The sequence below is a fragment of the Barbus barbus genome (assembly GCF_936440315.1).
Source record: "Barbus barbus genome assembly, chromosome: 18".
Taxonomy (NCBI): Eukaryota; Metazoa; Chordata; class Actinopteri; order Cypriniformes; family Cyprinidae; genus Barbus; species Barbus barbus.
Genome location: NC_136746.1, coordinates 27,178,344 through 27,192,431, shown reverse-complemented (window position 1 = coordinate 27,192,431; position 14,088 = coordinate 27,178,344). Strand labels below are relative to the sequence as shown.

General features: G+C 38.0%; 1 protein-coding gene across 1 annotated transcript in view; it reads right to left on the bottom strand.

The window, feature by feature from the left end:
• Nucleotides 1-14,088, bottom strand: part of LOC306884216 (collagen alpha-4(VI) chain-like) — a gene marked incomplete at both ends in the record, with an annotated part of 54,334 nt that overhangs the window by 27,417 nt on the left and 12,829 nt on the right. Inside the window, 8 exons of the mRNA XM_079439935.1 lie at nt 178-753; nt 1,198-1,749; nt 1,951-2,520; nt 2,627-3,244; nt 3,393-3,956; nt 4,171-4,743; nt 5,471-6,079; nt 13,243-13,524. Coding sequence (XP_079296061.1) covers nt 178-753; nt 1,198-1,749; nt 1,951-2,520; nt 2,627-3,244; nt 3,393-3,956; nt 4,171-4,743; nt 5,471-6,079; nt 13,243-13,524 — 4,344 coding nt within the window. The remainder of the gene's footprint in view (nt 1-177; nt 754-1,197; nt 1,750-1,950; nt 2,521-2,626; nt 3,245-3,392; nt 3,957-4,170; nt 4,744-5,470; nt 6,080-13,242; nt 13,525-14,088) is intronic.

Genomic DNA, 14,088 nt, shown 5'->3' with positions numbered 1-14,088 from the left:
TCGGATCAATCAAGATACATGAAGTGACTCAGGCAAGTCAACTTACTATAACTATCAACTATATATATATATATGTTCCTTTTATATCAATTAATTTAAACACCCACATAGAACTTTGGATTCATTTCCAGAAAAATGTATGGCACAAAGTATTTAGTGATAAGAATTTAGATTTACTTGGTTTGGTAAGATCACAGAGCTCTTGGGCGATCCGTTTTTGTAGTCCACCCAGATCCTGGTAGGTGTTTGCATAGTGCACTTTTCCTTTTTCTCCCACCAACTCCTTTAGCTGTTGTTCATTGGCATCCTCAGTACCAATAGCAAAAACGTTGACCTCTGAATTTGCCAGTGATTCAGTCCATGATGACAGACCACTTAAGTCATTAACCTTGCCGTCTGTTATCAGGAATAGCACTTGGGGAACATTCTTTGCTCGTCGTCCACCATGTGTTTTGTCAAAGTAGGAGAGTGTATAGCTCAGGGCTCGGGCCGTGTTTCTGCTTCCTCCTGAAGCTTTGAGGTTTGAGATAAACCTCAGAATATCAGTTTGACTGTAGTATTGATTTAGTGTGAACTCCAAATGAAAGTTGTTAGAGTAGGTGACGGCACCAAATCGCACCCGTTTTTCTCCAACCACAGATTTCCTTACCATATATTTCATTAAGTTTATCATTTCCTGAAAACCATCTTTATTGGGACTTCCAGAGGTGTCAATAAGGAAGATTATGTCAATCAGTTCTGGTGTCTTGCATTCTGGAAAGATATATGATCATAATTTTAGAAGTCATTCAGAAGTCAGAACAATCACTTTGAAAGGAGAAAAATACACTTTTGCTAATATTTCATGTGGGTTTTTACTGTAATACACAGCTTTTAGCAGACGCACACATTAAAAATGTGTAGCCTATTGACAAAACAGCCATGTGCCATAAATGTCTCCATGCTATAGCTAGTCAGATCCAGATAGTCTGATGGGACTTAGGGGACAGATATTGAGCGCAAGATGAGTCATTAATACTTTTGGGTGATTTTCATGGAGAAGAAAGACTATTATTAATGTGTGCACTTTTAGGAGGATATTGACAGATATTGACTAAAAGCCACAAAACATTTTTTTCCAAGGGATTCAACATGAACTGATGGAAGTTACTGACATGATGTGGTCTCTCCTAAAAATCTCAGATTTGGTTTACGTACCCGTGTTGCAGATCTTGAGAAGGACGTCATTGCTTAATTCTTTTGGGGATGCAACTGCGTCTTCAAAGAACACTCCATCATGGGATCCAGCAATGGCAAGAATCTGAGATCTGTTTGCATGCATCATACCAATGGCATTAATGTTGATGGAATTGTCTCTCAAGACTTTAGCAGGCTCGGCTACATCATCCCAACTTTCTCCATCCGTAAGAACGATCAAGAACTTTAGAGCATTCGATCGTCCTCCTTTAGAAATGTCAAAAGTCTGTAATACTTCTGTAAGAGCTTTTCCAGTATACGTTTTTCCATTCATCTGTTTGATATTACTAATTTTCTGTAATAAATCTGCTTTGTCGTCAAATGTATTTAAGGAAAACTCCTCATTTGGGTCTGTCCCATACTGAACAACCGCAACACGCTCTTTGTCTGGCCCAATTGCAAACTTATCTATCACAAGCTCCATTATGTCCTTCATATTTTCAAAGTCCTTAGCACTAACACTTTCTGATCCATCAAGCAGGAAGACAACGTCTGCAAAAAGACCTTCACAACCTAAAAATAAGAAATGTATAAAGTGAACACTCCTTCTGTTTAAGCAAAGACAAAAAATAAATGAATAAATAATAATAAAAAAAAATTAAGACTTATCTGCATGCACTATTATTTTATCACCCATTCAATAACAAAATTGTATAATTTTATATTATATATATATACACAGTATAAATATATGTCATTAACTTAATTTCTCACCTTCAAAGGAACATATTTCTGTAATGATGTCTTCCTTGATTTCATCGAGGAAATCATAGTTTTTGACATAAAATGTTCTTTGTGGGCTGCCAGATATTAATTCCAGCTCTGGCACGGATGCATTTTTCACACCAATAGCATAAATATTGACATTCTGTTCCGTTCTCAGAAGTTTAGCAGGGACTTCTACCGACTCTGTTCCTCTTGACTCGCCATCTGTGATGACAATCAGGAGCTTATGAACCTTTTCCCCACGTGTTCGTACTGCTTCTTCGAAGAGCGAGATCATTTCTCTCAATCCCAGATCAGTCCTGGTCCCCCCTCCCTCCATTCTGAGGGCATTCACTACCTTTTCAATATCAGCTTTTGTGTTATAGTCATGTAATCGGAAAACTGTGGTTGCACGGCTTGCAAACTTCACCAACCCAAAGCGCACATGGTCATTTCCAACCTCGAATGCTTCAAGCCATTTCTTAGTAAAGTTCTTCATGTCATCAAATTCTTCATAGGATATACTTCCTGATTCATCCAGAAGAAAGTATATGTCGGCTTTCATTGTTTTCTTGCAATCTGAAGAGGAGTGAAAGAAGATTTAGAGCATTCGGATAAGATAATCGCTGTGATTTTAAGGCCAGTAATTAACTTAAAAGAAAATAAGTAAAAACATCTTACCAACCTTGCAACGCAAAGCTGTGTGAGGCTCTAGGTATGATGGAAGCTGTGATTTCATTGCAAAGTGTTTTGGTTAAAATATTTGAAAGTGAATTTAGTTTATCAAAGCTTTCCACACTGACTACAAACTTCGTATGTGGGTAGGATGCAATTTCTCTCAAGTCATCCTCCTCTGTGTTTTTGATACCAAGTGCAAATACAGTGACGCCAGATCGCCGCAATGCTGCCGCAGCACTGGCCACATTATCTGTTGACTTTCCATCAGTGATAACAACAGCAACCTGCTGAACATGCTGATCTCTTCTGCTGCCTCTTGCTTCGGTGAACACGTGCTCTTTGGCAAACTTGAGAGCAGCTCCGGTGTATGTTTTACCACGACCATATCGCATGCTGCTGATGTAGCGCAGGATGTCAGACTTATCATTGAAGGTGTTGAAGTACACATCGGCTCGAGGAAAGTCACTATAGAGGACCACAGCTATTTTAATTTTTCCCTCACCCACATCGAGACCGCCGATGGTGTTCTCGAGAAAGTCACGCACAAGTTGGAAGTTTTTGGATCTGATACTGCTGGACTGATCAACAATAAAAGCGATATCTGCCACCACGTCAAAAATGCACTCTGTCAAAAAAACATGAGAACTTTACAAACCAGATTCTTTACTACATAACAGATATTCAAATCACTATTAAAACTTTAAACAAAGGGGACAAGTTAATAACTGGTAATGGGTTTTATGAAAAGAATGTAAGATTATGCATTCACTCACCCCTTGCAACTGCAGCAGCTTCCCATGTGTCAATGGCAGACTTAATTTTCTGTTGCACTTGTGGCATGTTACCTACTAACTTGTAGCTGTGTGGTTGACTAGAGATGTACTTCATCTCATCCGCATCAGCTTTGTTCAAGCCAACAGCAAAAACTGTCACTGCGTCATTTTTGATTGTGCGGGATGCTTGGATGACACCATCGGCAGATTCTCCAGCTGAAATGACTAACAGAAACTGCTTAAATCCTTCAGCGACACGGCTTCCGGTGGCACTAGTGAAGAAATTTTCATGAGCATATTCAATTGCATTGCCAATTCTACGATCCCCTGTAGGCCTCAATGTCAGGCTGCTAATAGATGACACTATCTCAGTCTTATTAGAATTGATCAGGAACTCCTCTTTGACATTTTCACTGAACTGAGCAAGGCCGACACGATTAAAATCCTTTCCCACGTTGAGCTGCTTGACCAGTCTTGAGAGGAAATACCTTATTGTTTGCTGCTCTTGTTTAGATGCTGAACTATCAACCAATATGAAGAGATCCGCAAATTTTGGCACAAAAGCTAAAGAGAATAGAAACAAAGGAATATAATTATTTGCATCTAAACAATAAATCAATAAACTGTTCCATACCAGGGTGCAGACAACAGCAGATAGTTCATTGTGAAACAAATTTAATACATTTGAGGAAAGTTTTTGTTTTATTTGCATTCATTTTAAGGTATCTAAATTCAAGAATCACATAGTATAGACACATAGTGGAATAAAATCTCTTACCTTCTGACTGGAGCGTCACAGTAAAGCACACTTTGTTGTGTAGACTCTCTTTTAGACCTTGCAGTTCTTGATAACTGTCGATGCTGAATAAGAACTCTTCATGTGGGATATTAGAAATGGCACGCAGTTTTCCCATGTTGCCTATTCCCACCCGGATGACAAAGATGAAAACGCCCAGGTTTCGTAGTCTCTGGGAAGGTTCCTCCACATCATCATTTGATTCTCCATCTGTGATGACTATGGCAATGCCAGGAACATTCTTTCTGGCCAGACTAAAGTAATTATCACGGATAAAAGTCAGAGCCTGACCAGTGTTGGTGCCTCCTCTACGGTAGACGAGACCATTCAGCTTTTGGTGCAGGTCTCTCTTATCTAAATATTCACCAAGCAGGAACTCTTGGTACGGTCTATCACTGAACTGGGCAAGTCCCACTTTCACTTTGTTGGGTCGAAGGTTAAAACTGTCCACAAAAACATGGAGGAACGTCCTCACTTCCTCAAAATCACTGTCTCCAATGCTACCAGATGAGTCCACAAGGAGCACAATGTCTGCCTGAGCAGTTTCGTTGCAGCCTAGGGCAAATGGAAGAATTTTAGTTAGAACTTTGACCACTTGATTCTGCGTTTGTACTAATAGAATAATACAAAGATCATTTAATGGCGTAATCAGTATTTGCTGCAAATGTGCCACCTTCATTATGTTGGCTTAACCTGAGAATCCACAATATTTTTTAAATGTCAGACTGTTCTGACTGAACCTGCTCTGTCTTTACCTCATCAGACTAAATTTTCTATTGAAAAATCGCTTAAAATTCCATGAATAACTTCTGATCTGTATCTTTCAAGTTATGTGTATCAAAATCAACACAGTCCTTCAGGCTGTTCTGACGTAGTATGCTTTATTTCTGAAAAAATAAATAGACTTGCACATAGCAGATTATCAAAAATCCCCCCCAAAAGCAATTTACATTGTATTACGTTACATTGTATTACGGAATACTTGCTTGTAATGTTTTTGGTTTTATACACATATTCAAACTACATGACCTCCGAACTCCAGCTCAACCCTAAAAATATCTTAACCACCCAATCAAGGCTTTGTCAAACTAATATTCCAAGTTTAAAAAAACATACCTTGAATATGAGCCAATAGAGAGCTTAGAGAGGGTTTGTTTCAACTGGCTACTGATCTCTCATCAAGTTCTCTCACTCAATAAATTCCAGTACAGCGGTGATCCAGAATCATGGCACTACCAAATTTCATGCATGTAATTAATAGTTTTGTAATGTAATATGTTACCTCTTGACATCTTGATGACCTCTTTGCGCGTTTCTTCTACAGAGGTACACACCTCCTGGATTACACTCTGAGAGATTCCCTGCAGAGCTGCAAAGTCTGATACGCTGTAGACGTGCTGATCGTACGGCTCACTCGCAATCTCTCTCAGTAAAAACTCTTTCGCATCTTTGATTCCTATGGCGAATATTTTGATTCCCCTTTGCCTCAGCTCCTGAGCCTGTGACTCAACCTCATCTTGAGAATCACCATCTGTCATAACAATGGCAATCTGAGGAACATTCTGCTGTGCTCGACTTCCGGCCTTTTCAACAAACTGTTGTTTCAGCATGAACTCCAAACCCTGGCCGGTAAACGTCCCGCCGGTTTTATATTGCAGATTTTGGATGTAGCTGATAACTTCCTCTTTGTTCTGGTAAGTGTTGAGGGAAAACTCAGTATGCGGCGTGTCACTGTACTGGACCAGACCGATCCTGATCTTGTCAGGAGCAACATCAAAGTTCTCTACAAGTGAGGAGAGGAATTCACGGACTTCTCGGAAGTTTTCCAGCCTGATACTGGAAGAGCCATCCACCAGGAATACAATGTCAGCCACAGTCTCCTGTGTACACTCTAAGAGAAGGAGACCAGAGATTTTTAATTGCATCAACAATCATAATTAAAAATAAATTTACTAATAATCTCATCTAGTAAATCCTGACCCTACCAATGTTTCGGCCATTGCTGACTAGAAAACATAATGACAGAACAAGGAAGCCAAGTAATCCCCAATCTGTCTCCATGCTTGAGTTCCTTGTTCCCTGAAAAAAGCAATGAATGATGTTAAAATGTTCTGCACAACTTATATATAATTTCTGCAAATATAATGAGCATGTACAAAATTACACAATTCAGCTTTAAGAAAGATACATTAGGTTAGTAGGGTTGTCGTTATACAAGCCAAAAGAGACCCAGTTTCCACTGATCTTTCCTGATTTATATGAAAATAACTAACAATGTTTATAAAGATTGTAAGGTTGAGATGTGAGTGTTACTGTTTTTGTGTGTTACTGGCCTACAACCACTTACGTCATTACCACACAAAGGCCTTGTCCCAAATAGCACACTTCATGTTTGTGTAAACAACAGTCAACAGGTCAGCAAAACCATAAGTCAGATCAAACTTTATCAAATGTACACCAGTACAGCATGCATGCAGCAGCATTTGCATTTCTTACACTGCACACAAATGTAGCAACGAACAAACCCCAGATGGCCAAGACTCCAAATCTATACATATATTTAACACATCTTCAGATACAAAAAAATATTTCATGCATGCACGTGGGGTGGTGATGGCGCAGTGGATAAGACACATGCCTTTGGTGTGAGAGACCCGGGTTCGAATCCACTGTGAGACACCAATGTGTCCCTGAGCAAGACACTTAACCCCTAGTTGCTCCAGAGGCGTGCGACCTCTGACATATATAGCAATTGTAAGTCGCTTTGGATAAAAGCGTCAGCTAAATGAATAAATGTGTAAATGTGCACTTCGTGTTTCTCATATAAACTTTTCAAGGATGACCTAAAACAAATCAATCGTTGTCTGATTGTTTATGTTGGACAGCACCAAGAGGGTTCTCCTCTTAAGGGCTAATGTTTGTGGATCTCCTTAGTCTCTGAATTACTATTACCTCCTCAGAACATCTCCCAACAGTTAAGAAAAATATTTATTCGAGATGAACATCCAGTCCAGCAGACAAAAAACAGGTGGACATCTCTAGCAGAGCGGCAAAATTACAGGACAGATGGAATGTTTAGAAGCATCACTCACTTTCACGTTCTTCAGTGTTTCAGGTTTACATTATATGTGCAAATTACTGAATGTAAATGTAACTAAACGATAAACTACTAGAAAATTATAAATATTAATCAACATTTTTACAAAATATGTTCGGAAAATTATTCACTTTTCTTTAACATGCATCAGGATTTTGTACAAGGACACAAGGAACCATCTTGATTTATCTTTAGTTAAAAAGTTGAGCCAAGAGCTAATACTGTATATTAATTGATATAATTTTGTCTTTAAATGTTGTAACCAAACACTCATATTTTCAAATGCTATTCAACTGTCAAGTTTCACAAAACCTTTCTAATATGTGACTCTGGACCACAAAACCAGTCATAAGTGTCAATTTTTCCGAAACTGGGATTCATACATCATCTGAAACTGAATAAATAAGCTTTCCATTGATGTATGGTTTGTTAGGATCAGACAATATTTGGCCGAGATACAACTATTTGAAAATCTGGAATATGAGGGTGCAAAAAAATCTAAATACTGAGAAAATCGCCTTTAAAATTGTCTAAATGAAGCTCTTAGCTATGCATATTACTGATCAAAAATTAAGTTTTGATATATTTACGGTAGGAAATGTACTAAATATCTTGATGGAAAATTATCTTTACTTAATATCCTAATGATTTTTGGCATTAAAGAAAAATTGTTCCCATACAATGTATTTTTGGATATTTCTACAAATATACCCCAGCGACTTAAGACTGCTTTTGTGGTCCAGGGTCACATATTTCTAATTCATATTCATCCCAAGCCAATAACAATAATGCAAGCAGAGCGCCTAGAGATTTGAATTGCAGCATCAATTGAGTTCTTAGTTTTAGCAAGGATTGTCAGCCCTTATATGCTCCCTTCCCGATGCATTTAAAATCAGTCCAGAGTCTATGAAAATACTGGCTAGTGAACATGACACTCATGATAGATATTAATTCAGGAAAAAAAGAGACTTGAATTAAACTCATGAATAAAATCTATGCTTAAGATTGCTTTAAAAGTATTTGTTTTTGTTTATAAAACAAACCTGAAAAACCCACTCATCTTTTCTATAAAAGGTAGGTTTATAGGTACATAAACATTTTAGGAATTCTTACAAACTACTGATTTTAAAAATACTGTATATCATAGTGTCATCATGCCTTTGCATGGACTACACTGTGATCACCCCAGTGCAAACAGCTCTGAATATAATCTAAATAGAATAAAAGAAGAGAGCAAAGAGGTCAACTTACACAGAGCCCAGGCATGGATGGGACGAGTCCAACCCGAAGACTCTGAATGAGGAACTAAAAACCAGAAACTCTTCATTTAAACTCATCAAGCCACTCCTCAACGCTACAATTTCCATTTTAGGAGAAGATGACTTCCAAAACATGTATACACAGACCCACACATGCAAGACAAGATTTATAAATTGTTTATCTTTGCATTAAAAAGCTTGAATGCAATGTGTTTACATTCCACTTTTGGATTATTGCAGCTGTTTACAGCTTTGTGTTTGTTGCTTCCTTAAATTATTAGTTAATCTAATTTAGTGCATCAAAAATTAAACACCCTCACGTTGTTCCACGACTTTAAGTGGTTGGTTTCTCTGTTGAATATAATGCACAATAAAAAGCATTATAAAAGCGATTGTGCTAAATTTGCAAATCTTCTAAACTTATTTGATGGCTTTAAGACACAGGCTTACTTTAAGTCACTATTACCTGAAAATGTCACTCTAGAATCGATTAAGACATTTGTGAGAAACAATGGCATTTGGTGTCAAAGACATGAAACCTGGTGTTGATAATAAAAAAAAACATTATTAATGACTGAACACCAATAATAATTGAGCAGCAGCAAATCAGCATATTAGAATTGTGAGGACCCATGTGACACCGATGACAAAATAATGTCTGCTAATAACCAGGTTTGCATGACAGAAATAAATTACATTTTAAAATATGTTCAAATAGAAAACAGTTCTTTTAAATTGCAATAATATTTCACAATATTCCTGTCTTTGTGATTAAATAAATGCAGCATTTGTGAGCATAAAAGACTTAACAAATCTTAATATATCATATGTTAACTATATAAAACTTTAGGCCACCAGTGTTGCATTGAGCAGCTGAGATCATGTTCACATGAAATCACATGACCAGTTCAATATTACTCTCCATAACTATTATCAGACACTTCACATAAGAAATTAATTGAGGCTGGCTGCAAATACTGCATCTGGAACTGATGATTTTTGCTTTTTAATGCGATGCTGAATCCGCACTGAGTGCACCATTAATAAGAGCAGATAAAATGATCCCATGGCCACTTCCAGACACTACCTGTATCTGCGGACATTTTCTCTCATTGGGTGGTCAATCAGCAAGACCACAAGGCAGCATTCTGGCTTCAGACCCTGGCTACTCTCCCAAATAACTTGTGTCTTGTTTAATGTAGTCTGTATACAGAAAAACACAACATAGACACATTCCTACACCACCTACTGTACAACGCATAACATACTGTAAACATGGATAAACAAAACTGGCATTGTAGCATCATTTATGTCAGGTAAGAAAAGCATTTTATAGGAAAATGGTAATTTCCATTAAACCTACCACCAGCTTTATTCAGTATTTCATTCACATAACTCAGGTTCAGATGTGTTGTGTACCGAGATCCGCATTAAAAGCTTAACTAGTCGAAAGAGAATATAGGAAAATCTAACTTAATTTGTGCTTCCTGCTAGCTAAATTTCGCATACATAAAAATCTTAACCTCTTTTTTCTTGATTCAGAGTTGATCTAGAGCTGTGATCAGAAAGAATCATTATATTCACGAAATGATTATGATATAAATCAAATGATTCAATAGTCCCGATCTGTATAATGATTCGTGAACCATAATTTCAGATTTGGGCTATATCCAACCAACCCCCCCAGCATCGTGCTGTTGGAAACAAACAGTACACTCCACTAATTCCCTGCGGCACTGAATAATGAACTCTGTCAGAGAAACAGCTTGTACATTTTTAATGCGAGTGAGGATACAGTACTGCACCAGAGATATGTGAAACTTCAAAAAAGGTAGAGCAGCTAAATCGAGGGTTAAATTGGCCAGTAACATCTGCATTTGCCACCTTTAGTCTTTGGGTGCTCGGTTTGGTCCTCCTTGTGCTCTTCTGTAAATTGTTCAGTGTCATCATATTGACCTGGTTCAGTGACAGGTTCTGTGTTTTGCTCATCATAAACATTATTAACATATTCCTCCAGAGGTTCCTCTGTTGCGATGATCTCTTCAGTGGGCAGAATATATCGAAGACACAATTAGACTGGTTCATATCAATACAAACCACAGAGCACAGTGTCTTGTACAGCTAATTAGTGTTCAATATTCCAATATTTCAATGTGCAAATTAAAACAAAATGTTTCATGAAGCCCAGTGTAGCGAAGGATTATTAGATAGACAAGAATTCTTATGTTTTAATTAATCAGGTTAGCAAGAGACAACAGTAAATGCAGATGCAAGCAGCCATAGATGGGCTAAGCAGGACCTACACTTTTGGCACAGTGCAAAGAATCAAAAGTCAACAAGGTCACATTTTTAGACCCTAAAACCTTTGGATTATTGAGCCCAGAGATTAATCGACTGTCACCGCACCAACAGAGTACACAGAAAAAACATGCAAAGAAAATGCTTCTGCTGCTACAGCCAAATGGTTTTGAAAATACACAATACATGCATTAACTTTGTGATTTTATTTTAATGATTGTGGTTGGTAAATCACATTACCTCTCTGTGGTCTAGATTTAACAGGCCTCAGCACAAAACCACGACAGTCACGAGGCTGCATTGATGACCGGGGTAAGATTTCTTCTGTAAATCAACAGCAGATATACAGTACACCAAGGTTTTTATTGTAACTAAATTTAAAAATAAGACCATAATATCTATAGTGGTGTGAAAAAGTGTTGGTTTCCTTCCTGATTTTTTTTTTTTTTTTTTGCATGTTTGTCACACTTTAATGTTTCAGATCATCAAACTAATTTAAATATTAATCAAAGATAACACAAGTAAACACAACATGCAGTTTTTGAATGAAGTTTTTTTTTAATCAGGAAGGGAAAACAAAACCCAAACCCACATGGCCCTGTGTGAAAAAGTGCTTGCCCCCTAAACCTAATAACTGGTTGGGCCACCCTTAGCAACAACAACTGCAATCAAGCGTTTGCGATAACTTGCAATGAGTCTGTTACAGCGCTGTGGAGGAATTTTGGCCCACTCATCTTGGCAGAATTGTTGTAATTCAGCCACATTGGAGGGTTTTCGAGCATGAACCGTCTTTTTAAGGTCATGCCACAGCATCTCAATAGGATTCAGGTCAGGACTTTGACTAGGCCACTCAAGTCTTCATTTTGTTTTTCTTCAGCCATTCAGAGGTGGATTTGCTGGTGTGTTTTGGATCATTGTCCTGCTGCAGAACCCAAGTTCGCTTCAGCTTGAGGTCACGAACAGATGGCCGGACATGGTCCTTCAGGATTTTTTGGTAGACAGCTGAATTCATGCTTCCATTTATCACAGCAAGTCTTCCAGGTCCTGAAGCAGCAAAACAGCCCCAGACCATCACACTACCGCCACCATATTTTACTGCTGGTATGATGTTCTTTTTCTGAAATACTGTATTACTTTTACGCTAGATGTAATGGGACACACACCTTCCAAAAAGTTCAACTTTTGTCTCGTCAGAGTATTTTCCCAAAAGTCTTGGGGATCATTAAGATGTTTTCTGGCAAAACTGAGACGAGCCTTTATGTTCTTTTTGCTCAGCAGCGGTTTTCGTCTTGGTACTCTGCCATGCAGGCCATTTTTGCCCAGTCTCTTTCTTATGGTGGAGTCATGAACACTGACCTTAACTGAGGCAAGTGAGGCCTGCAGTTCTTTAGATGTTGTTGTGGGGTCTTTTGTGACCTCTTGGATGAGTCGTCGCTGCGCTCTTGGGGTAATTTTGGTCGGCCGGCCACTCCTGGGAAGGTTCACCACTGTTCCATGTTTTCTCCATTTGTGGATAATGGCTCTCACTGTGGTTCGCTGGAGTCCCAAAGCTTTAGAAATGGCTTAACTTTTTCTAGACTGATAGATCTCAATTACTTTCTTTCTCATTTGTTCCTGAATTTCTTTGGAGCTCAACATGATGTGTAGCTTTTTGAGGATCTTTTGGTCTACTTCATGTTGTCAGGTAGGTCCTATTATAGTGATTTCTTGATTGCGAACAGGTGTGGCAGTAATCAGGCCTGGGTGTGGCTAGAGAAACTGAACTCAGGTGTGATAAACCACAGTTATGTTTAACAGTCACACTTTTTCACACAGGGCCATGTGGGTTTGGATTTTGTTTTCCCTTCATAAAAAAACCCTTCATTTAAAAACTGCATGTTGTGTTTACTTGTGTTATCTTTGATTAATATTTAAATTTGTTTGATGATCTGAAACATTAAAGTGTGACAAACATGCAAAAAATAAAAATAAATCAGGAAGGGGGCCAACACTTTTTCACACCACTGTGTGTGTGTATATATACACATATACACACACACACACACACACACACATACACATAAAAAACAAACTTATTTTAAGCAAGTTTCGAACATTTCTCATTTAGTTTACCTTGAAGTACTAAAATTACCTAAAACTAAAACTGAAATGAAAATTAATAAAAACCATTTGAACATACAAAAAATAAAAAAAAAGTACACAACAAAAATACTAAATCTTTAGCTAAAATGAAAAAAAAAATAAAACATGCATAACTTAATATGCATGTGACAAAAAAAAATTATTTAGATTTAACGTTATAACGGATAACGTTAGTAATCAGCCACTCCAAAGCAGGCTCAGGATGAGATGTCCCGCCCACTTGCTTCACTGTATTAGTAATATGCCTCTTCATGATACTGCGATCTTTAAATTTAGTGAAGCTGAACTCCTCGTTGATGTAAGAGGAGCCGTAAATGGAGCTCTGCTGGTAGACAGATACTCTGGTTTTCCCGTCAGCTCTGCTCGGCTCGCTGCTCACACCGATCTGGTCCAACAGAGACAGCAGGAGCTCCTTCGCATTTACATACTGTTGAGTGTTCAGGTTATCAGACCCATCCAGCAGCACAGACAAGTCCAAATCCATCTGCAGGGGCGGAGGCCGCAGAATTACACCACACACTGGGTCTGGGTTACAGCGATCTGGCAAGAGAGAATAAAAACACTCGGCTTGTGATTAAAGACATCCATGATTCAAAACCTGCCTACATAAGCCGCATTCTAATAAAAATGGAACCTGAGGAGTTGGTGTGCTGACGTTGCTAAGATAACACACTAATAAGCATAAAAATAAATCACAAATATTTGTAAAAAGATTTTTTGGATTTACAGTCAACATTTGTACAACTTTGTCTGCCATCAGAGCTGTTTTTTATTGAGCTTGCTGCAATGCATTATGGGATTGACTTCTCACTGGGAAGTTGGCTTGTTTACATTGCTTAATACTCTAATAAACAAAATTGTTAATGCACACAAACATTGGTCATAACACATTTTTGGGGGATTTAGAATCAGGGGTTGTGTTTTTTTTTTATTGAGCTTTCTGCCTGCAATGCATTATGGGAAGTTGGCTCGTTAATGTTGCTAAAATAACATAATATTCTGTTAAGCATAAAATTAATAATGCACACAAATATTGGTTAAAACATGCAGTTTGTTGGATTCACAAACAACATTTCTTTAACTTTGCCTTTACAGAGTTTGTTG